We start from the raw sequence: 24,917 nt of genomic DNA, 5'->3' as shown, positions 1-24,917 counted from the left end.
GCTGCTCATTGACAGACTCCTTACAATGAGAATTCAGAACAAGAAAGCAGCAAGCTGGGACATTTTTTTAAAAAATGGATTACAAAAGCCCAAACTTGGCACTTCTGCACCAATGATACTCTCACTTGTGTAGCCTCAGAATACTGGCATTAGATCTGGGTTTTGAACGGTAAAGCAAATTCAGGAAAGGGAAGCAGTGAAAGGGTGAGTCAGGGAGCAGGAAGTACAGTGAGTATGCAGGTCAGGGAGGATACAGTTTGGAGGGTTGCTTGACTTATGGGGAAAAGATGTTATGGGGTGGGGGGGAAGGTCGAAGATGAGTAGAGACTGAAAGTCAAAGCACGGCGCAGTATGGTCGGAGTAAGTCATCTCAAGTTGAAGGGTTATGGATGGGGGAAAATTGGTGATAGGTGGATGGTACAAGGTCACAAAACAGGTTTGGCTTTGGTGGGGGGGCAGCGGTGTGTTGGTAAGTAAGCTGTCTCAAGTCAAAGGACTGCAGGCTAAGTAGCGGGTGGATGAAGTAAACAGCCTGAAGTCAGAGGGTTGGTAACGGTGATGGGTGGATGGTGAGGAGGCACAAGTCAATGGGATCAAAGCATGCAGGAGAATGGAGGTCACAAGACAAAGGGTTAATGAGGAAGGGTGGAGGAAGAGGCTGTAAGTCAGAGGGTCAGGGAAAGGAAGAATCTGCAGTCACTTGGAGGGTCAGGATGCAAGCAGTTCAGGAAGCAGAATTGGGAGGTACTTCAAACAGAGAGTGGAAATTTATTAATAATATTTACAGTTCTCTGTTACTGCTATAGGTCAGAATGAAACATGAGAGCAAATTAAATTTGGTGTCAATGGCAGGGAAATTGCTGTGCATAAATAGGTGTGATTTGATTCATGGAAAATTCAGTAACCAAAAACAAACTTTATTTCCTCCTTTCAACATTCCTCTTCTCCTGTTTTTCCTTGTCCTTTTTAAATGCACTGACTCCACCAAAATATGGTTCCAGAATGGGGAAGACAAACAGAAATTTCTTGCAAGAATAAATACTTTAAAACTACAGGCTGAACAAATAACTTGCTGCAAACATTCTGAATATAGATATATTCTGAATATATACTGGTCACATCCCATACCTAAATTCTTTGTCATTGATTATATAAATTAAGGTGAAGTATCCACAGGTGGCAAACTCCCCAGATATCACTTTGCCCAATAAAAGGTGATGCTTTAAGGTTCTTGTACAGTTGCATTGTCCTTACTCTGGCACAGAAGGTCCAACTTCAAATCTGGAGGTATGTCATCAATGTCCAAGTAAGTCAATTAAAAAGTTAAAAATAATGTAAAGAGACATTTTAAGGATCGTGTGGTGCAGTGGTACAGTCTCTATTGTGGGTCAGAAGGTCTAGTTTAAATTCCCATCTCAGGATGTGATGGCCATGGAGGTGTATCATAACACGTCCAAACAGGATGATTAAATAGACACTTACTGACACTAATGATGGATTGTAGAGTCAACAGCAGTTGGTAATGATTCCTTTTGTGAATAAGTCTAAAACTGAGCAAAGATGGACTTCTGGTGCCCTTCATCAACTGACTGCAGAAACATGAAAACTTTACTGATGTTGTAAGATACCTTCAGGTAGATGACTGCATTCGTGCCCAGTCCTTCCATAGAGTACAACTTGAGGTCCCCTTGAAAATAACGAGCATATAGGCGGGAGATTGGCAAGCCATATCCGAATCCAGCCTGCAGCCAGAAATTAAAAAAGCAACTTTACAGAATAGCTGCACTATAACAGTGTCAAACTTAGATTAGACAAAGATTACATACCTGGGCAAAATAAGAGAAAATAATCCGAGAAAATGATGTAAGAATGAGCTACATGAAAATGTTTTTAAGATAAGTTTTAAAAATATCTTCACTTATTACAAGACTGGCTCTAAAGTACAATCTATACTTCAATATGACTATGCATAAAATAACCAAGAGATAAACTGTTTCTGAATGTTTAAACCTCTGGACAAAATCTTACAATTTTATTTATCAACAAATTAGTTTATTGCTGGCAACCAGCTAGATTAACAATTTTCCTGGATATGGAGAATAATTGAACAAGCCTGTAATGATAAATGATTTTGAAGAAAATGGCATGCCAAGATCAGCTTGAAAATTGTGGGAATCTGCAGCATGGAAACAAGCAACCGGGCAGCGGCTCAAATATTCTGATGGCCAGAGAGTCATTGAAGCAGCGCAGAGTGGAATAGCAAGTCAGAACCACACAGAATTCCCAACACAGCAGACTCCGTGGGAATTGCCTGGAAAATTGAAACATCTGAGAGACAATTCCTCTGCATCTGGAAAACCCTGAAAAAGGCTAAAATCAGGAACTTGGGGGATTCTGACTCACTTAAGCTTGCCCAAGGAAGGTTGGAGGATTAAATACCTATTGCAAGTCCTGGGTATCTATTAAACCAATCCCCCAATTCCAGCTTCTCTGACCACTTACATCTGCTATGTCTGCCACCCGACGCTGCCAGACCCCAACACTTACCCTTGATGCCCATACCACTGTGCCGCCTGATCTCCCCAGACCCAAGAACCCCCTTCCTTGCCTGATCCCCCACGGAGCATCGCCCCCAACTCTCTGACTATCCATTCAACATCCCCTTTGCACCTGTTGGACTTGACACAGTTTATCCTGATCGGAGACCCAGTCCCAGAACCGCCAACCAACTTGACAGTAAAATGGTACACATGCTCAAGTTTTAAAATGATAGAAATGGCTAGAAATTCTCAGCAGCATCTATTGGCAGAGAAATAGAGGTAAGGTTTCAGGCAGATGTTCAATCAGCAGACCAGGAAAAAGTCTGTCATTTGGAGATGTAATCAGTTTAACTGAGTGAAAAGTCAGAAAAAAGTCGTGGCATGGGGTGACAAAGAAAAGAAACAGAGGGTAAGGTGTGTTGCGAGGAGAGGCTGAGTTTGGACCAGAAATGAGGAAAGATTAATTATTAAAAGGAATGAGATGCATGTTAATGTTGCCATTGTGGGTCAAACTTCAGCAGGTGGACTGCAACAGTTCAACAAGGCAGCTCACCACCATCTTATTAAGGACAACTAGGGATGGGCAAAAAAAATGCTGGCCAGCCAGCAATGCCCAAATCCCACAAATGAATAGAAAAAAAGGGGAATGTAATTAGATCAGGAAGGAAACAAAACAATGAGGCAAAAGAAAGTGTAAATGACTCTGTTGCTCTTGTTTACTTTGCCTCTACACCCATCTTTTGTTTAACCCATTAGCAACTCTTTTTGCCTCAGGAACGTAGGAGAAGTAGTCTTCCAGCGCTAGGCACCCGGGTTCAATTCTACCGTCAGGTGACGGTCTGTGTGGAGTTTGCATATTCTCCGTATCTGCGCAGTTTCCTCCCGCAGTCAAAAGATGTTCAAGTTAGGTGGGTTGGCCATGCTAAATTCCCCGTAGTGTCCATGGATGTGCAGGCTAGGTGGATTAGCCATGGGAAATGCAGGATTACAGAGATAGGGTAGGGAGGTGGGTCTGGGTGGGATGCTCTTTGGAGCGTCGGTGTGGACTTGATGGGCCAAATGGCCTGCTTCCGTACTGTAGGGATTGTGTGGTTCTATGATTCAAGCTTGTTCCACCATTCTAGATCATACCTGATCAATTGCCTCAGTGCCATTTTCCCAAGTTACTCCTGTATCTCAATGTAGTATGTATAATCTATTTAATCGCTATGTGGAATATACTCAATGACCGAACTTCCACATTTAATAAATAAAAGAAAATAAGAGGAGGGAGTACTGAGACAGAGAGATCTACAACCAGGGGTTTTGTTATGAAACCGATGGAAAGCTGAAAATATTGATGTGTTTGCAGTCAGCTATGATAGTTTTAAATTTAAACACATGAATGGATGGAGCACCACACTGACTAACACCGCTGCCTCACAGTGCTATGTACCTGTGTTCGATTCCACCCTTGGGCGACTGTGTGGAGTTTGCACATTTTCCCAGTGTCTGCACAGGTTTCCTCCCACAGTCCAAAGATGTGCAGGCGAGGTGGATTGGCCATGCTAAATTGTCCATAGTATCTAGGGATGTGCAGGCTAGGTGGGTTAGCCACAGGAAATACAGGGTGACAGGGATAATGTAGGTCTGGGTGGGTTGCTCTTCAGAGGGGTGGTGTGGACTCGATGTGCCGACTGGCCTACTTCCATACTGTAGGGACTTTATAGATAACTAACGTTTAAGAAAATGCTTCACAAACTTTTTTCCCACATGACCCCATTTAGACATCAAATTTGCATTCATCCAGATGATATGGGTAGGGAAGGTTTGCAGGACTTCTGGAATATAAATTCTACCTGTACTTTCTGTACATGAAATTGTACCAGGGAAGCCAGAATTCTCTGTGAAACACAACATTCAGAGCACACTCAGTTCAAGAGTTGCTAAGTGGATGGAAACATTCAATTCTCAGCAATCGGGGAAGGATTTTTTGAAGATTTTCAATTGGTCACTCAAGACACTTCTGGGGTCACTGAAGAGCTGATTGAAAAGTTTACTGAAAGGCAGCAATATATGAATGAGGAGAGAAGGTAAACTCCATGCTAAGAATGCTTGTTGGCTGTATTGGAGGGAAGGCAACAACTTCATAGATTCTCTTTAGAGAATTGAAAGTGAAAATGAGAATTAGTGAGAAGTCAACTTAGTGACAGGTCAAGCGCAGACAATGTTTCTATATTAAATAAAAACCGAAAGAACTGCAGATTCTGTAAATCAGGAACAAAAGCAGAACTTGCGGGAAAAGCTCAGTTGGTCTGGCAACATCTGTGAAGAAATAATCAGAGTTAATGTTTCGGGTCCAGTGACCCTTCCTCAGAAGGGTTGTTGCTGTTGTTGTTGTTGTCAATGTGTCTATACTGTTAGTACTCAAGGCAAGTTTAGGAGGAGTTCATTGGCAGCTCAGTGTTGCATTCAGGGCTTAAGAAAAGTCGTGGATGTTGGGGTGGCTTTTAAGGGAGATTTACAGAGAAATCCACAAGGTCTGTCTTGATCACATTTGCTATTTGACGTATACTTTGGGGTATTTGAACATCGTATCTTACCAACGTTTACAACACTTTAATGCTGATTGTTAGAAATAGCTGCACATGCATTGTAGACTGCATTATTTCTAACTTGCATTATAATACAGGAATGTTGTTTCTTCCAAATCATGGAATCCTGTCATAATATTTTCTATTACTAACAAATTTCTCCTTCTAACTTCTGTACTTAAAACAACAATGTTGAAGGTTGCAATTAAAATCACAACTTGAAATTTTTCAGGTAATTCATTTAATTCAGCATTCATTTTTCTTAAGGAAGTCATTCAGAATAGCACCAATGACCACTTCAAACATCAATTTCCAATTCATCCAGAAAAACCACTGACAACAGTTCTAGAATTTCCAATGGCCAGATAGTTGTTACGCCAGCACAGACTGGAGTTGCATCTACAGGCTATTAGGGACTCAGTTGTGCACTTTGAAGGAATTGCCAGCAAGTGAATTTTCCACCGAGCAACTCCTCCACACCTGGAACCCTTACAGAGTCTCAATTTATACCAGAGACGTCAGAAAGTTCCAAAGGAGGAAAACAATTACTCGGGAAAAGTTAGACTAACTGATGGAAAGCTGAAAATATTGATGTCTTCGCAGTCATCTATGATGGTTATAATTTAAACACCTGAATGGATAACTAATGTTTAAGAAAATGCTTTTTTTTCCCCATGGTGACAAAATTTAGACAAAAAAAATGCATTCATCCAGAGGAGATGTGTAGGGAGGGTTTGCAGGACTTTTAAAACAAAAACAATTCTACCCACATTTTCTGTATATCAAATTGTACCAGAGAAGCCAGAACACAACATTCAGAGCACACTCAGATAAAGAGTTGCTAGGTGGAAACATTCAATTCTCAGCAATAAGGGGAAGGGCTTTTTGCAAGATTTCCATTAGGTTACCCAGGACAGTTCTGAGGTCACTGAAGAGCTGATTGAAAGCTTACTGAAAGGCAGCAAGTACATACCCCCACCAATGCACTCCACCACAGTACAGCCAACCTACCCTGAGCAGGACCTGACCTGACCTGACCTGCACACCCACTGAACTGAACATCACCACCACCCTCAACAGACCCCAATCTTTGCCCAGGCCTGCTTCCCACCACCAGACTCAACAAGTGAGACTACCAGTTCTTTAAAATCTAGCCTAAAACATCACTGGAGTGATTTAGCAGAATAATTTAGAGGGTGCAACATCTACCTATAAAACTTATCACTTGCATGGAAGAAGGTCTTGGTTGAGGAGCATATAGATGGGTTTAGTGTTTTATATTACAAAGATATCAATACCCCTGTACTTGTTTTTCCATTAAATATCTTCTTTTCTGCATTAGGGATATTGATATTTTGTTATATGAAAGACAAGTGTGCAAGGAAATAACAGGCCAACCATTGTTCTGTCAGCTCCATGACAGATGATATTTCAAATAATTTTAAATAAGATATTAACATTCTAGCATTTTCTTCTACTAATCAGCTATAATTTAGCAGATATACAAAAAGTACTATTACTGATTTGCTGCCTTGGTCCTATTTCCAAAATAATTGCAAAAAAACTTTGGGATACATAGAAAAGACAGTCAAGAAAAAGAATGCTAATCTCTAATTTTGTGCTGTTTATAATCTTAAGAATAAATGTTTTTGCAGGATGGGTTTTATTTTTACAGCTCTTTGTAGCCAGTGGATAACACAATATGCGCTTACCAAAGGAGCAGCCTGTGATGGGTGTAAGCTGGGACTGGGTGCAGTTGAATACATGTAATTAAACAGACGGTCGATCTTCCGCAGAGGAACACCACCTCCTTTATCAGATATCTACACAAGTTACAAGACAAATGATTAAAGGGAAAGCTAAAACAAAACAGCTACCTTCCCCAAAGGATTCTATGCATGAAATGTTGGATGGAGAAAAACTGACCATTTCTTGTATATAATCTAACATTATTATTCAATTGAATTTCCAACAATGAAAAAGTTAAGAATATTTTTTCTAGCAGAAAATCATCTTTTCATGAGGATTTAAATGTACATCCAAGAAAATTTCACAAAACTCTATAACCTCAAGGCAAAAGCAAAATACTACAGATACTCGAAAACGTGAGACAAGAAAAGAAAAATGCTGGAAAGTCTCAACAGGCGAGTCAGCATCTGTACAGCAAGAAAAGAATTAACATTACAGATCAAGATTCCAGTATGAAGGGAATTAAACTGATGAAGATGCATCAATGATTAGTCTCAGAAGATGTACCAAGTGTTAATAACAAAATGCAGTTACTGAGCAAACTGAATGTTTACAATTCACCAGTTTATTATAGCTCCATCTACTACTCTTTGAACTAGTAAACCATCTGAAAAGCAAATTTTATTCACAAACAGGACTGAAAAATTTACACTCAAAGGCAGAGCCACAATTAGATATACTGGCCACAGGAATTAATGGGTCAAATTGGCAGGCAGTAACTAGTGGTGTGCCACAGGGATTGGTGCTGGGACCTCAGATATTCACAACGTATACAAATAATTTGAATGAGAGAACAAAATGCAACATTTGAAAGTTTGCAGTTGATACCAAGTTGGGTGAGAGAGTGAACTGTGACGAGGATGCAGAGATCCTTAGCAGGTTATGGGGAGAAAGCAGGATTAAGCAATTGAGTTGGATGATCAGACACAATCGTGGTGAACGGCGGAGCAGGCTTGAAGGGCCAAATGACCTCCTCCTGCTCCTATCTTCTATGTTTCTAGGTTAGCAGTGCAGAATTAAGTAGAATTGTTTCACCCTTTTTCCATTCTCTCTAGTCTATCATATTTCATTGTACAAGAATAAAAAATAAACTACAAAAAGGAAAATGCATGATTCTGGAGAGGCTTCTTTTGAATTTTTGGAATGCACTTGCAGCAACAAAGTTGAAGGCAATGATAATCTCTTTTATTGCAGAAAATGTATCACTTGCACAAGGCTACATAAATCAAGGTGACACACTTCAATTACCTCAGTCCAGATGAGACTGTTCTTTTAATTATAATCTCCCCAAAATTGTCAACTTCAAAACTTATTGCACAATTAACAGCAAATTAACTGCACAGAAATTTAAACTGACGGTAAAGGTGCAGAATGTTGCTTAAGTTCAGTTTGACTGTAAGAATGCCTTGGTAATTTGGACTTGCTGCCAAGTTATTTTTGTCTTCAAAACAGTGCTCAGTGAAGATAAATATCCCTTTAGCACTTTACATCAATGTGCCATCACTTTTTAGTTAAGTATACTTCTTTTAGAAAATTCAGAAGAACAAATACAGCTATTGATATATATTCAACACAACATAGAAAATGAAAAGTATTAAAATTGCTGTACTCGCCTTAATAGACAAATCTTCTTTCCCCAGAGTGACCAAAGCTTTGATAGGAGGGTAACCTTCTTTTCTGCCTTCATGAAGTTCTACAGTAGCTCGCATTGAATTCTATGGTAAATAGAAGTTCTATACGTTAATCTGATTATCGTCGAGGATAAATTAATTGATCGTGCATTTCCAGATAGTATAAATGGTGTGCAAGCTGCAGAGGAAGACTTAATTCATCAGGTTTTTGTAATTTACATTTTCATCGAATTACTTTAAGGCCAGAGTTACATCTGGTAGTTCTGAAGAATGGTCAGTGGACTTGAAACATTAACCCTATTTCTCTCCATAAATGCCACCAGATCTGAGTTTCTCCAGCAATTTGTTTCTTTCAGATCTCCAGCATTTGCAGTTCTTTGTTTTACATGATTGCATTTAATAGTTGTGTTTCCTAAGTAAAGTATATTCACACAAGTTAAAAATAGGCACAGAGATGGGAGGTAGTGAAAATGCCAATAAGCAAAATAATGAATTTATTTCCCACAAAACTGTAAATAAATCATTCATCTGTATTAGCCATATGTGCATTATGTTGAGTCATTCATGGTATGCCTGGCAGGATTGAACAGTGGAAGCCTCCCATCAAGATGTGAAAATGTGAAGATGAGAAGCATTGTTACTCTGCAGCAAACTGAAACAGGAAACTTTTGCCAATCTCAAAAGAACAATGGTTTCTGGTAGGAAGTACTTCATTTGTGAGTAGCTAAGTATAGACATTAAAATGTTAGCTATTTAAGTGACCCGACACCTAAAAGAACTAATATACAATCAAACCAATCACAACAATTAAATCAATTAAGTTAAGTAGGATGATTTACTGAAGCAGGAAAACAGCAAATTCATTTCACAAAGATGAATTGTACTGATTGAATTGTACTGTATGCTCACTTGCTTTGAAATAAAGTGATGTTTCAATTTAAATCAAGCTTGGTCTTGTCAGATATTTCCTTGATATGTTTTCAGCAGTTTGGAAAAGCACATAAGGACATTTACAATTCATAACATAAAGCAGGTACACAATTTTTATACTGCTAGCTTGCATTATCAGACAAGTTGATACTTGGCAAAGCGTGCCTACTCTAGCAAAAAGGGAAATGGCATAAATTTACCAAAGTGATGAATGTCAATGAAGAGAAGAAAATAATGTTTCAAGGTATGTTTACAACAGATATCAATTTAATTTCTGGAATGAATACACAAAATGAACAGTCGAGTCATGGTACCAGAATTAGTTGGTTAACCATTAAACGTGGTTGCAAGTCAAACAACAGCAATAATGTGTACTTAATATGAGAGGCACCAAACATTATACAGGTGATTTTAGGGCACATGGCCAATAGCCTGACTGAAGAGGTAGGTTTTAAGGAATGTCTTAAGGTGGAAAGTGAAGTACAGAAATTGAGACATTTAATAAAGGAAGCTCTGAGTTTAGGTTCTTTGCAGCTGCAGTTTCTTTAGCAATTTCTGTTTTTAATCGTATCCGACCACACAACGGATGGCCATAAAACTGGATGCCATAAATTCTCGACATGGACGTCACAGCAGATACCTGGTGACTCCACTCGCCGCTAGCTCCTCCTGACCCCCATCTTGGACATTACCATCTATGTCTTAGGGCACAATCCAGGGCAGTAGCACCAATATAGCCACCAATGACAGAGCAACAAAAATTAGCTGTGCTCAAGAGACCAGAATGAGAGACACAAATACTGGAGGATGCAGGCCTGACGGAGATTACAGGTTAAGGGTCAGGTGAGTTAGAGTCATGAAGTCACACAGCACAGAAACAAACCTTTCGGTCCAACTTGTCTGCACCGACCAGACATCCCAATCTGACCCAGTCTCATTTGCCAGCATTTAGCCTTTATCCCTCTAAACCTTTCCTATTCATATACCCATCCAGATGCCTTTTAAAGGTTGTAATTCCGCAGGCAGCTCAATCCATACACACACCGTCCTCGTGAGTTGTGCAAGGATTTGCAATCAAAGACTGAGAATTTTAAAATAGAGATGTTCCTTAACTGGTGGACAATATAGATCAACAAGCACAATTAGAATTTAGTTGCTGTGCATGGCATGTTTCATCAGTGCCTGGTTCCTTTAAACTTTTTTGTGTTATCATGCATACACATTAATCATCATTGAATGAGGCATGCAATTTTTCACCCAGAGAGCGGAACAGGTAAACAGAGTTTTGTGGAAACTCTGACGAACGCGACTTTGTGTTAGTTGAAGTACAGGTAGCAGAGTTTTGGATCCTGTAAAGTCTCTACACATTTGAAAGTGAAAGGCTAGTATGAAGCAAGGGTACAGTTGGATGGGTGATATTATGAGGGTGGAAATAGGCTGCTTGAGTAAATAAATAAATACAGGAATAGTGCCAGAAGACTGTCTATAGGAATAGTGCCAGAAGACTGGAGACTAGCAAATGTTGTCCCCTTGTTCAAGAAGGGGAGTAGAGACAACCCTGGTAATTATAGACCAATGCGCCTTACTTCGGTTGTGGGTAAAGTGTTGGAAAGGATTATAAGAGATAGGGTTTATAATCATCTAGAAAGGAATAATTTGATTAGGGATAGTCAACACGGTTTTGTGAAGGGTAGGTCGTGCCTCACAAACCTTATTGAGTTCTTTGAGAAGGTGACCAAACAGGTGGATGAGGGTAAAGCGGTCGATGTGGTGTACATGGATTTCAGTAAAGCGCTTGATAAGGTTCCCCACGGTAGGCTATTGCAGAAAATACGGAGGCATGGGATTGAGGGTGATTTAGCGGTTTGGATCAGAAATTGGCTAGCTGTAAGAAGACAGAGGATGGTGGTTGATGGGAAATGTTCATCCTGGAGTTCAGTTACCAATGGTGTACCTCAAGGATCTGTTTTGCGGCCACAGCTGTTTGTCATTTTTATAAATGACCTGGATGAGGGCGTAGAAGGATGGGTTAGTAAATTTGCGGATGATACCAAAGTCAGTGGAGTTGTGGATAGTGCGGAAGGATGTTGCAGGTTACAGAGGGACATAGATAAGCTGCAGAGCTGGGCTGAGAGGTGGCAAATGGAGTTTAATGCGGAAAAGTGTGAGGTGATTCACTTTGGAAGGAGTAACAGGAAGACAGAGTACTGCGCTAATAGTAAGATTCTTGGTAGTGTGGATGAGCAGAGAGATCTCGGTGTCCATGTGCATAGATCCCTGAAAGTTGCCACCCAGGTTGATAGTGCTGTTAAGAAGGCATACGGTGTGTTAGGTTTTATTGGTGGAGGGATTGAGTTTCGGAGCCATGAGGTCATGTTGCAGCTGTACAAAACTCTGGTGCGGCCGCACTTGGAGTATTGCGTACAGTTCTGGTCACCGCATTATAGGAAGGATGTGGAAGCATTGGAAAGGATGCAGAGAGATTTACCAGGATGTTGCCTGGTATGGAGGGAAGGTCTTATGAGGAAAGGCTGAGGGACTTGAGGCTGTTTTCATTAGAGGGAAGAAGGTTAAGAGGTGACTTAATAGAGACATACAAGATGATCAGAGGATTAGATAGGGTGGACAGCGAGAGCCTTTTTCCTCGGATGGTGATGGCTGGCATGAGGGGACATAGCTTTAAATTGAGGGGTGATAGATATAGGACAGATGTCAGAGGTAGGTTCTTTACTCAGAGAGTAGTAAGGGTGTGGAATGCCCTGCCTGCAAAAGTAGTAGACTCGCCAACTTTAAGGGCATTTAAATGGTCATTGGATAAACATATGGATGATAATGGAATAGTTTAGGTTAGATGGGCTTCAGATTGGTTTCACAGGTCGGCGCAACATCGAGGGCCGAAGAGCCTGTACTGCGCTGTAATGTTCTATGTTCTACAAATGAAACCACTTAAACACAGTCAACTGCTATCAGTGATTGACGTCTGTTTGAGTGTACAGTCAAATGAGGGAAAAATAGCAATTTGCTGCTTTCCTTCCCCATGTAGCTGTCCAGAGACCACCACCCACCATGAACCTACTCAGACACCCTATTATCTATTTTGCGTTTGTGGGTGCCCCACTGCCCTTGAGGCCTGCTAAAATCCCCACTGCCGCCCAGTGTCAGGCTTGCCAGAATCCTTTGGACCAACTCCCTGAATTTGATCCTCAGAATTCCCCCACTGGCCAAGTATCCCCACTGCCTGACACCCCACCTTTGAAGGAAGTCCACCACCACATCAGACTCTCTTCTCAATTGAACTACCTGTTACCACAGACAAACAGCTCTCAGGGTGGAGTGTGCCCGTCAGTGCTGCTGCTCCCTTGTGACTGTCGGCTGGAGTGTTCACCAAGTCCCAACTGTAGGTTGCTTATGCACAACAGCACAGTGCACACGCTCAGAGACATTGAGCGATCTCCATGGAGGAGAAAAGTCATTCATTCTGGCTCCAAAAAGATGTAATCAGAGCATTTCTGAAATAGTGAAAAGCTAGGAAACAGTCAAAGTTGAAAGAGATTTAGGGGCTCATGTATAATGATCACTAAAAATCACTCAAAATAGGATTGTATGTCTGCTTATAGAAAATTAAAAAGAGTGGTTTGGTTGAAAGTTTAAGGATTTTGCAAGAATTGATGTGGTGCCTAAAGAAAACTGTTCTACTGGTGGGGAGACTGGGCTAAGGATATGTGATTGTAAAATCAAACATAGGTCATTCAAGAAGGAAGTTAGAAACTATAATACAAATAAATAATGAAATTTAATGAAGTATCTCACCTTCACCTTATTGAGGTAATTGGGGACAGGTAGCAAAAACAGGTGTTGTGCGCAAAGCTTACTTTCCAAAGGATAAAAACTTAATGCAAAAGTCCAAATGTGAAGTTCTACCCCACAAAAAGCAGTGATTTAATTAATAACTGTAGCTTAATTTAGAATTGTAAATTGGAGCTACACTTTTGTTAGCCTTAGCACAAGTAAGTCATGACTTTGTTGAAAAGTGGAACCGGTTTGCAGTGTTAAATGGCCTATACTTGTACCTACAAGTGGTGTGTAAATTTAAGGAACCACAGTAGTATGTTAAGTGCATAATTTTGTTGCACTCAAGTCTGCAGTACTGGCAACTTTTTGATAACTCTAAATTTTATATCAAATTTGAAATTTGGCGCTTAAGCATTCATCCAGGAAGACAGGTAGCACCACCATAATCGAACAACCCTAAGCTTCCAAAGTGAAAGTGCAAAACTTTTTTTGCTACTTTCTTCAGTAATATACTTGTGAAACAAAAATTGCTGACTTACTTTGAAAAGTTCAAACAACATGTGAAAAAGATGCGACGGTACATACACCACTTGGATTGGTTTCACAGATGTTTTCGCTAAAATAAATACACAAATTCATTAATTAGTTATACTCTTCTTTTGCATGATTCTTCAGTTAGAAATATTCCAAACATGGAAATCTCCAATTTTAATTTGATGACAAATTCAACGACCGTTCATTCAAACTTAATCAAGCTAATGAGCAAACATAACATATTTTAATTTGCTGGTAAGATGGCTAATTAAGACATCAACGTAAATATTGTGGAGGAGCCCAGCAGTTTGTTTGCATGCCATTTCAATAATTAGAGTAGCACGAACAAACAAGTTCAATATGGTTGTGATGAACAACAATAAGCCCAGGTTAACCTTTTTTTATCAACCTGTCTAGAGGGATTATGACACGTGATAGCAGTAGATGGAACTTGAACCTGGACTTTCTGGCTTAGAGGTAGTCCGTTGTGCCAGAACAGCCCAGCTTTTTGAAAGGAGAATGCTGGCCAGTGTGGAGCAAAGGCATCTTTTAGTATAAGCCTGACCAGCTTAACGAACACAGATGGTCGACAGATGCTATCATTCAGGTCATTATTAGTTAGCAAAATATTTAGTTAAGAAGCACATCCAAGGATCAATCAGTATATTCAAAGTAGCCTAACAATCAGTTGGCTGGCATAGTAGATAACAGATCCGCATTGCTCCACTGAAAGATGTTTAGATTTGTGATAAATTCATGTTAAGTTGAATTCATTAATTTGAATCATAGAATCCCTACAGTGCAGGGATCCCACTTGGCCCATCGAGTCTGCACTGATCCTCCGAACATGTATCCCACCCGTACCCAGCTGGCCACCTTATCCCTGTAATGCCACATTTGCCATGGCTAACCAAGTTAGCCTGCATATCCCTGGACACAAGGCAATTTAGCATGGTCTATCCACGTAACCTGCACATCTTTGGACTGTGGGAGGAAACCAGAGCACCTGGCAGAAACCCACGCAGACACGGGGAGAACATGCAACTCCAAGATGCTAAGTGCTAAGCACTGAGCCACTGTGCCATCCATACTGACATGGAATGACAAATTTTGTTTTTGCCATTATTATGCATTAAATAGTCAAGATGTTTAAACTTAATTACTTCAATAGATATTTCACAAATTAATTTTAGACTAAAGAAAGCTTGCAAAATTTATTTACCATTGAACTCATCAATCTCCAGTTCTGGAGATCCCATATAGTATTGCTCACATAACATCTTTGCAGTCTCATATGCATCTGTGTAAAAAAAATGAAAATCATGAAGTGCACATAGTACAAAGCACAGGTAAAATGCAAGCCAAGAACATTGGTTCAGTCTAGGAATAGAAGTTTAGCTTGGTCACTAACGTAAAATCAATATTCAGCAGATGACGGATATCTGAAATAGCAGAAACTTTCGTAGCAAGACTTCAGGGCATCTAGTTCCTTTCCAGTGGGTGGTAGGATGGGATAAATACAGAAAATGCTGGAAATACTCAGCAGGTCCTCCAGCATCTGTGGAGAGAGAAACAGAGAAACTCAAAGCATTAAGTGTTTCTCTCTGCAAAAAATGCTTCCAGAACTGCTGAGTTTCTTTAGCAATTTCTGTTTTTAATTGCATCCAACCACACAACGAACAGAAACTTGATGCCATAAATTCTCGACATGGAAGTCACAGCAGATACCTGGTGACTCCACTCGCCGCTAGCTCCTCCAGACCTCCATCTTGGACATTACCATCTATGTCTTAGGGCACAGTCCAGGGCAGTTGCAACATGCACCCCACATCAAAAGACATAGACATTCCCAAGCCAGCCCTTCTGCAACAACATGACACATCGTGCAGGAAACGTCTGTACAATGAATCTGGTAATTGGAATGCTGTACTCATCTCACGGATGGGACCAGGCTGAATCTCAGGGCTGCTGCTTGCTTTCTTAGCATTCACTCACTCAGGATCCCTGTCTTACCTATCAGTGTTTTACCCCCACCACTAAGGGTAAAAGATGCATAGCACTTCTCTTTTGGCTTGCCTTTTAGCACAGACAGAAAATAAGGAAGCTTATCTTGGTTGTCAGTAATGATCAGTCAAGGGAGTGGACATGTTGTTATACAGCACCATGCTACGTCAATCTCACACCTGCATCATGTGGCAGCATAAGTGGCAAAATACACTGCTTCAATCAAATAGCTATGTCTCAAAGTCAAAGGGAGTAGTCCTCAGTCGAGTCAAGGGTGACAGCCTTCAGAGGGTCCCAGCGAAGTAAGTCAAGGACAGCCTCCAATATCATTCCAGGGGCTTGGGTACAGTCATTCAGCCACTCGGGCTGTCAGGGTCAGGATCCTCTCCTCACTGTGGGGGTGAGGAACCCAGTGTCAGGCATCCCACCATCTGTCTTGACATTTTCTGCCTTACTTTGGGCTATTTTCTCCTGTAATGAGAGAAAGGGAAGGATTGAGTGAGATGTAAGTGGGTGGCACAGCAGTTAATGCCATTGCAGGTAGGGAAAAGGTGTTGAGGTGTCTCCAATGAGTGAATAAGCAGCACCAAGGCCATGCAGGGTTAGTGGTAACAAGGCTTTGGGTGAGTAAGAGCAAGTGAGGGAAGATGTTGCATGCAAAAGTGGGAACACGAGCCTTGCTGCGAGGTGTGCGCAGTAGCAGAGCTAGAATGTGAGATAGCAGAGAGAGGATGGCATCATCTACCCCAGTGGAGCAAAGGTAATTGACCTTCTTGCTATATTGCCAGGCATTTCTTCAGAAGGCTGAATCCACACTGATCCAGGTGGCAACCTCAGACCTCATGGTCTCCTCTGCCAGACTTGTAGAAAGAGGACACCTGCCTCTGTGCCACTTCATTCAGTAAGACACCCCAGTCCCTGTTCTCAAACCAATGTGCCAATTTCCCTTTATCTGCCATGCAGGGCAGCTCTGGACTGACAGTGCTTGATGAGGTATATAACTATCTTTCTAAAGATGGTGCCAGCACCAGTGATTGCAGGATAACCAGCTATGACATATGGGAGAGCTGGGTTTGCATTGTACAGGAGGAGCACTACGTAGATAATGAGGTGAGTTTGAAATAATTGCCCAAGAAAACTTGGAGAGAAATCCTCCATGAAATGTAACAAAAATGACACTTTGTCAAAATATAGTAAGATTCCATCCAAAATTTCAGTTCTCATGAAAAGCAATCAATCAATTTGAAAAAAAATTAACTCCCTTTGACCCTTGACAATGCCTGGCCTGTGGATGCTTTCCGACATTTTTGATGTTACCATTATGTAAGTATTCAGTTAGACAGAGAAAAAAAAAAGGTAAACATTCCAACTTAAATAACAACAGCCTAGGTGTATTATTTTCCAATATTTTAGCAACTCATAAGTAAATGACAACAGTTATTTTCTAGCTGGACAAGTTCAGGTACTGTACCTGACAAATACACTGGAATAATCACTGAATTTGCACCTTAAATCTATCCCTATAAGTTTTAAAATAATTTCAGGGCCTCTGCAGCACTCTGGACAGGGTTAAAATATTTAATGTTATTTCGCTTTCAAAATGCAATTTCACTAAATCAAGAAATATGTGCCCTCACCTGTTACATAACCAAGATGTGACATAGCCACATGCAGGTTGGGAACTCAGTGTAAAAGTTCCATAGATTTAGGGTCAGCTGAAGTCCTTGTGAGCGGATTAAAGTTTTCAGGCATGACTTCACTAGTGGCAGGCAACCAAAAATCATTTGAGAACTAGTTTGAAAGGGTGACCTTAAAGAGATGGCACAGAAATGGAGAAACCGAGGCATTTAGGGAGGAAATACCAGAAAATGTGGGGCCTGTACAGTTGAAGATACTTGCCTCAAAGGTGTAGAAATAGGAAAATAATTCACAAGCTAGTCAGCCAGTGAAACTGAAAGAAGTCAAGACATAAAGAAGGTAAAGGCTATAAACAGATTTAGATACAATGATGGGAATGTTAAATTGGAGATGTTGTGGGAACTAGGAGCCAATATAGACAGCAAGGATGAAAGACATTTTGTGCATGATACAAATCAGGAAGGATAGAAGACAGGCAGCAGAGATACGGCTGATTTTTTGGATTTGATTAATGTATGGATACCGTGCTATGCCAGTTATGTTTAAGATCGACTCATCTGGTAAAAGGCAACACATAGTTTGTTGGTCCCTTATTTGCATACATTTCAGGCAAAGGCCTGAACTAGTTTCGATGCCTATACTATTACCATAAAAGATGTATTTAAACATGTGTACGCATACTCCATCCAGCATATTAGACGCTTTAGTATTAAACCTAATCAATAACAGCAATATCAATTTCGAGGTCAAGGGCTATATGATGAAACAATCTGAACAAAATTCAGATTAACACTTAGAAAGCTCTAAATTAATCTTCTTACAGAAACTTTTTTCTTCTTGGTGTTTCTCACCTTTAACAACATCAGCAACATTGCAGCTCGGATCTATACTCCCAATATGCTTAGGATGTGCTGGATTTGTGTCACCTCCAAAGAGGAGAGCTGCCATAATAAAAAAAAGGAAAAGTACTATTGATCAGGAATTCTTCAATAAAGTTGACTAGAAGTAGGTAATCATACCAAATGTAAAATAATCATTAAAATGTTGGGTTATTATATTTTCTTTGGTACTGATCATGAAATTGCATATATAATAGCCCTGGTCTACAAAGAGGGCATGGTTAAGATGATCAAAGAAATTAGAATTAGAAAATTGTACAGTCAGATATTTAGAAACAAAATTGCTTATTCTGGTGTTGAACATTATGGAAGTTATCTAAGATATTTAAAAACTCTATGCCTAACTGAATTTACTGAAATTTAATAACATTACACAATTCAATTCTGCTTAAACAATATTGCACTACGATTCATCTCCTGTGCAACAAGATGTTCATTATGATAAATAACCTTAGCATATGTTTTTGTGAGATGCCTTTGCAGGTCATCAATCCTCAATGATGAACTATTTCTTTTTGTTAGCCGGGTGTCTTAATGTGACCATTTAATTCCACCCTTATTAGCAATTGAAAATATGGATGTGGGCCACTTTCTTGAACTATTACAATGCATGTGGTGAATATTATGACCACACACTAAGATATTGCTCCATAACTTTACACACACATGAAGTATGGATAATTTGCTTAAGGATAATCAATGGCCACTATTAAGGAGTCAATGGGGAGTGCAGGATGGGGAACAGAAATCCAACAAAGATTAGTAGGAAAACTAAAGCAAAATTATAGCTTTTAAGAATGCAGCAAAATTACAGCAACTCTAGAAAAGTAGCAGTAAAAGTACTGACTTGTAGTCAATATGAACTTGCACTAAAGTACAGAAAGAGTATGACTAGATGAAAGAGTATGATATGGAATGTAATTGCCATTCCTCAGAAAATCTGTCGATTTGTGTGCAATGTCATTTTCACCAGGTGTCAGCTTTGTTTTTGTGGTCGCATCCTCGCTGCTGAGTTATGGACTCAGGTCTTTCTCTCCAGAAAGAGAAGTACAATCTAGACTGGCATTTCAGGGCAGTTCAGGAAGGAGACACTTTTTTTTTGGTTAAGATGTTAAACCAAAGTCCAGTTTTCCCTTTTAGGTGTAAAATATTCATATAAGTATTTAAAGATGATAATTAAAATTTATCCTTGTGCCCACAACATTTATTCTTCAACTAAGATCATTCAAAACATGACCATTTAGTCTGTTACAATGTTGTTTGTGGACTTTGCTGTGTGCAACTGGTTCCTTCATGTTGCTAATTTACAAGAGTGACTACATTTCAAAATATTTCATTGGCTGTAAATTGCTTTGGTACATCTAGAGGTTGGGGATGGTACTATGTATGTGCAAGTTCTATAACAGATTATTTAACTGAAATATTTTCTTTGTTATATCAAGCACTTGCTAACAGACTCTCTTGCATGGTTTAAAGCTTAAAGCACTAAAGCTTTTTCAAAATAAACAGACCATTGCTGGTAGGAATTTTATTTTTGCTAAAGCAAAGAAACTTGGGCTCTTTCTAAAAAGTCATGGTAATCACTTAAGCATTCAAGAACCACTACTGCTATGTTGAGCATCATAAATTTAATCCAGTGTAGTAAATGTAAATAGTTACAACTTTGTTGGGGGCGGGTGGAGAAGTAGGCAGGTAGGAGAAAAAAATCAGAAATTAAATCTTCAATGTGATGCAGCAAGAAAGCGAACTATGACTGCAGAAACACAAATCTTTAAAAGCAAGCTTTTAAATGAAAAAAAATGCACAAAGTAGGTAACACGGGAAGATTTATGAATCCACACAAAGTTTAAATTGAAAGCAGGCAGTGCAACATCCATTATGCAGATAACATAATAGATTTAATAGATGAAAGGGCTTAGTTATCAAGATTTTAACACACTTGGATTACTCTCAGTAGAGTTAAGAAAGGTTTGATAGAAATGCTTAAAATTATTAAAGTATCTAAAAAACTAAATAAAATAATATCTCTACTGGTTGGTGAATCATAAATAAGTAAACAATCTTACAGTGGAAAAAGCCTAAAAAGTTTTTCATAAAAATGTTATTGAAACATGGAATGCAAGCTTCACCACAGAACAAGTTTTATTTAAGAAGTCAGATAAACATCAGGATAGGTATTAAGATGAAACGGGAAGAAGAAAACAGAGCTGGCAAAGCAGTCATTTTAAAATTTCTTCCATTCTGAAATTTTGGTAACTCTGCATACACGGTTGAAGGCCAATTTTGTTTTATTAATTAAATGATGCAACTGCTAATGGGAAAGGCAGTGTTTTTAATCCATTCACAGAATGGTGGGGTAACTGGCAAAGTCAGCATTCACTGCCCATCTTTAACTGCCAATGAGAAGGAGGTGGTGACCTGCTTCCTCAATGGCCTGGCAGGCCATTTCAGAAGGCAGCTAAGGTCTCTATTCTTACTGCTATCCCTACCTGACCTTACCTACATGTGACTTCAGATTCATAGCAATAAGGTTGACTCTTAATTGCCCTCTGAAATGGCCAAGCAAGACACTCAGCTCAAGGACAATTAAGGATAGGCAACAAATGTGGGCATAGCAAGTGATGCCCACATCCCATGAAAAAAAATTACAAGAAACTTTCAACTTTATCACAAAGACAAAAGACTTACTGTGTTGGTTGATAAGCATCCGAAATGAAATACGGCTGGTGTAGAAACGGTCCAGAAAGTACTGGATGTTACTACTAATAAATGGGTCAAAACCATACTTCTCTTTGTATTCAATAACTCCCTGAGCCATGGTTGGCACTACATCATTGTGTCGATTTCGGATTTTAATCAGAGATTCTAGAAAACTGAGGCAGAAAAATTAATTGGGTCAAGATAGCTATATAGTCAAGTCAAAAATATCAGTTTAACGGAATCCATATAATGTAAACATGTACACAAATACGACTTAAAACTAAAAATATCAAAAATATAGCAAAACATTTGTTCTATGTATTGTCTTTAACCTCCTATTACAACTTAGTTCCCTCATCACTGATGTCTTTCTGTCTTCATTCACTGAATACAACTTCAACTTGAACATACGATATGATGCCAAGCTGCAGCCTGACCTCATGTCCTCTCCATCACAAAAACATCCATTTCTATTTCAACATATCATCCATAGCCACCTTCATTTCAGTCTTTGTCTTGCTGAAACCTTTATCCATGCTATTATATTGTCCAGAATTAACTAATCCAAAACTTTCCAAGCTGACTGCGAATTTTTTATTCAATTTATTCACAAAAATTGGATATTGCTGACAAGGCCATTCCTACAGCCCCTTGACAGGGAGTGGTGAATTGCCTGCTTAAACCACTGCTGTTCCATCAGTGAAGGTAACCGAACAAAGCTGTTAGTTTGGAAGAACCAGAATTTTGAACGAGTGATTATGAAGGAATAGCGATATTTTTCCAAGTGAGGATGGGCCATCACTTGGAGGGCAAACTGCAGGTGGCTCGCCCATGAGTCTAGTCCCTTTGTGCTGACTGGTTAGAGGTCAGAGGTATGAGGGGTGTGACTAAAGAAGCCTAGCATGTTCCTGGTGTATATTCACACTGTAGCCAAAGACAGTCAGTGATGGAGATATCAAAGGGTTTAAGGTGGGACATGGTACAAAACAGGGCATTTTGAATACAATCCAAATGAAGTAGCCAGTTTGATTGGCATCCCATTTACCACTATAAGAGTAACTCCCTCCAACATATGCACAGGGGAAGCAGTGTGCATCATCCAAATCATGCAGTGCTGTAACTCACCAAGCCTCCTTCAGTAATACCTGCAACCTCTGAACATAGAAGAACACCAGGGTAATGGGAACAACATGACAAGACCCCTTCAAATGAACTTCTCCCTAAACAGCACCATGGAGCAACTACACTACATGACTGCATTAGATGAACACAGCAACTCACCACCAAGTTGAAGGCAATTAGAGATGGCTAGCAACATCTTTATCTCATGAATGATAAGAAAATAAGATAGCTGTAGATACTTTGGCCAAGAACAATACTCTTTGGAAATTGTTGGTAAAGACCCTCAAAGATTGTGCATGTTGTTGTGATGTTGCCTTTCATTCTTCTAAATTCCGATGAGTATAGGGCTAACCTACTTGACTTCTCCTCACAAGACAGTCCCTCAATACCGAGAAACAGCCTCGTGAACCTTCTCTGGGCTGCCTTTTCTCTTAGATAAAAAGTTCAAAACTGTACACAATATTCCAGCTGTGGTCTGACTAGTGCCTAGTGCATTTTTGGTAATACTTCCCTATTCTTATACTCCATTCCTTTGAAATAAAGGTAACTTTTGCCTTCCCTATCAACTGCTAACCTTGGTTGCCAGCTTTAGTCATTCATGCATGAGGATTTCCAAATCCCTCTCTTCTCTAGCTTTCTAAAGTTTTTCTCCATTCAAATAATATTTAGCTTCTCTACTCTTCTTGTCAAAGTGCATAACCTCACATTTTCCTACATCTTATTCCATCTGCCTATTTGGCACCCATGATTTTGCTGTATCCAGCACACTTAGCCGTTTCTTGAAATCATGTAGCGAATTAAAATAGCTGAAGATTGGCTGCTGTGAATGGGCATTTACATGCTGATAATCTCTGTAGTGAAGGTTGAGGAAAATCACAGTGCATCCTCATTCTGTTCATTCCTTAATTTTCCATCACTGTCACTAACCGAATCTGGCAGAAGTGTACAACTTTAAGGTAACCCGTTAGTAGATTCCTATCAATTGCAGTCTGCTTCTGCTGCTTAGCATGTATATAGTCTCATGGTGCTGCTCCTCTAAATTTTTTTTGAACTAGGGTTGGGCACATGACTTGATGGTAATGTTATGTGAGTGATGTGTCAGAGTTTGAGGTGAAAGATTGTGGTTGAATACAATTCTGCTGATGGCCATAGCCCCTCTTGAATGCTAGATCTATTCTGAAAGCAGTGGTGCTACAAGACTAGCTTTGTGATGGTCATTGAAGCCCCATGTCCGGAATACATTCTGTCACTCTCGCCAAGCTGTTCCAGTTCAGTTAAAACACTGGCATCTACCTGACAATGTGGAAAATTGCCCCAGGTATGTCCTGTACATAAAAATCAACTAGGAAGATGGTCATGGTTGTGGAGGTTAATCATCTCAGCTCCAGAATCTCTGTTCAGGAGTTCCTCAGTGTACTGTCCTAGACCCAACCATCTTCAGTTGCTTCATCAATGACCACCCCTCTGTCATAAGGTCAGATGTGGGATGTTCGCCAATGATTGCACAATGTTCAGCACCATTTGCGACTCCTCAAATGAAGCAGTCCATGTTCAAATGCAACAAGACCTGCACAATATCCAGACCTGAGCTGAAAAGTGGCAAGTAACATTCACACCATACAAATGCCAGGCTATGACCATCACCAATAAGACACAATCAACATCCTGGGGGTTACCATTGAACAGAAACTCAACTGGACTCACCACATAAACACAGTGGCTACAACTGCAGGTCAGAAGCTAGGAATACTGTGGCGGGTAACTCACCTCCTGACTCCCCAAAGTTTGTCCACCATCTACAAGGCACAAGTCAGGAGTGTGATGGACTACCCTGCACTTGCTTGGATGAGTGTAGCCGCAACATTACACAAGAAGTTTAACACCATCCAGGACAAAGCAGCCCGCTTAATTGGCACCACATCCACAAACACCCACACTCTCCTACCACTGCTCAGTAGCAGAAGTGTGTACTATCTTCAAGAGGCACCACAGACATTCACCACAGATCCTCAGACAGTACCTTCCAAGCCCATGACCACTTTTATCTAGAAGAACAAGGGCAACAGATATATGGGAACACCACCACCTTCAAGTTCCCCTCCAAGCCACTCACCATCCTGACGGAAATATAATGCCATTCCTTCATTGTCGCTGGGTTGAAATCCTGGAATTCCCTCCCGAATGGCATTGTACGTCAACTCACAGCAGGTGGACTGCAGCTATTCAAGAAGGCAGTTCATCACCACCTTCTCAAGGGCACCTGGGGATGGGCAGGAAATGCTGGCCAGCCAGCGATGCTCACATCCCACAAAATGATTAAACTTAATAAAAGACTTGTATTTTTTACTGTTTTTCTCGTAACTTTGAGTTTATTCAAAGTCCTGTTGTCCATACCATTACTCATCCTAAACTGCAGTTAGCCATGATCTCTGTACTCACTTTGATTCAAAAATCAATCACGACTTCAAAATTGATTTGTTGTCCTCTTCCTGGAGGCCAAATCCCTCCGTAGTAGTCTTGCCATTTTGTTTCTATCCCCTCTGAGAATTTTGTGCCCTTTCAATTCTGATGTCATGTAGAATCCCTTCCCTATTTTTTCAGCAGTTAATTGTTGTAACTTTAGCGACTCCCCTCTGCCTCTTCAGCATCATCACCCCTCATGACCCATCTCTTTGGTCAGGCTTTTAGGCACCGTAGAATCTATTTTGGTGTCAAAAATTTATTGAATGCTCAAATGAAGCATCTTGGGATATATTACCATGTTAAATCATAAAAACATAAAAATTTCTGTAGTTTCAGAAAGTT

At 40.0% G+C, this 24,917-nt stretch overlaps 1 protein-coding gene across 2 annotated transcripts in view; it reads right to left on the bottom strand.

Moving 5' to 3' along the window:
* The window catches only part of pdk3a (pyruvate dehydrogenase kinase, isozyme 3a), a 49,113-nt gene that overhangs the window by 3,546 nt on the left and 20,650 nt on the right, over positions 1 to 24,917 (bottom strand). For both annotated transcript variants that reach the window (XM_048602928.1, XM_020532983.2), the window contains exons 4-10: positions 20,979 to 21,163; positions 18,243 to 18,332; positions 14,972 to 15,049; positions 13,755 to 13,831; positions 8,476 to 8,577; positions 6,826 to 6,936; positions 1,629 to 1,742 (exon numbers count right to left, since the gene is read on the bottom strand). In XM_048602928.1, coding sequence (XP_048458885.1) covers positions 1,629 to 1,742; positions 6,826 to 6,936; positions 8,476 to 8,577; positions 13,755 to 13,831; positions 14,972 to 15,049; positions 18,243 to 18,332; positions 20,979 to 21,163 — 757 coding nt within the window. The remainder of the gene's footprint in view (positions 1 to 1,628; positions 1,743 to 6,825; positions 6,937 to 8,475; positions 8,578 to 13,754; positions 13,832 to 14,971; positions 15,050 to 18,242; positions 18,333 to 20,978; positions 21,164 to 24,917) is intronic.

This window comes from Rhincodon typus, chromosome 11 (genome assembly GCF_021869965.1).
Source record: "Rhincodon typus isolate 14 chromosome 11, sRhiTyp1.1, whole genome shotgun sequence".
NCBI lineage: Eukaryota > Metazoa > Chordata > Chondrichthyes > Orectolobiformes > Rhincodontidae > Rhincodon > Rhincodon typus.
This window is presented reverse-complemented; position numbering and strand designations above follow the sequence as displayed.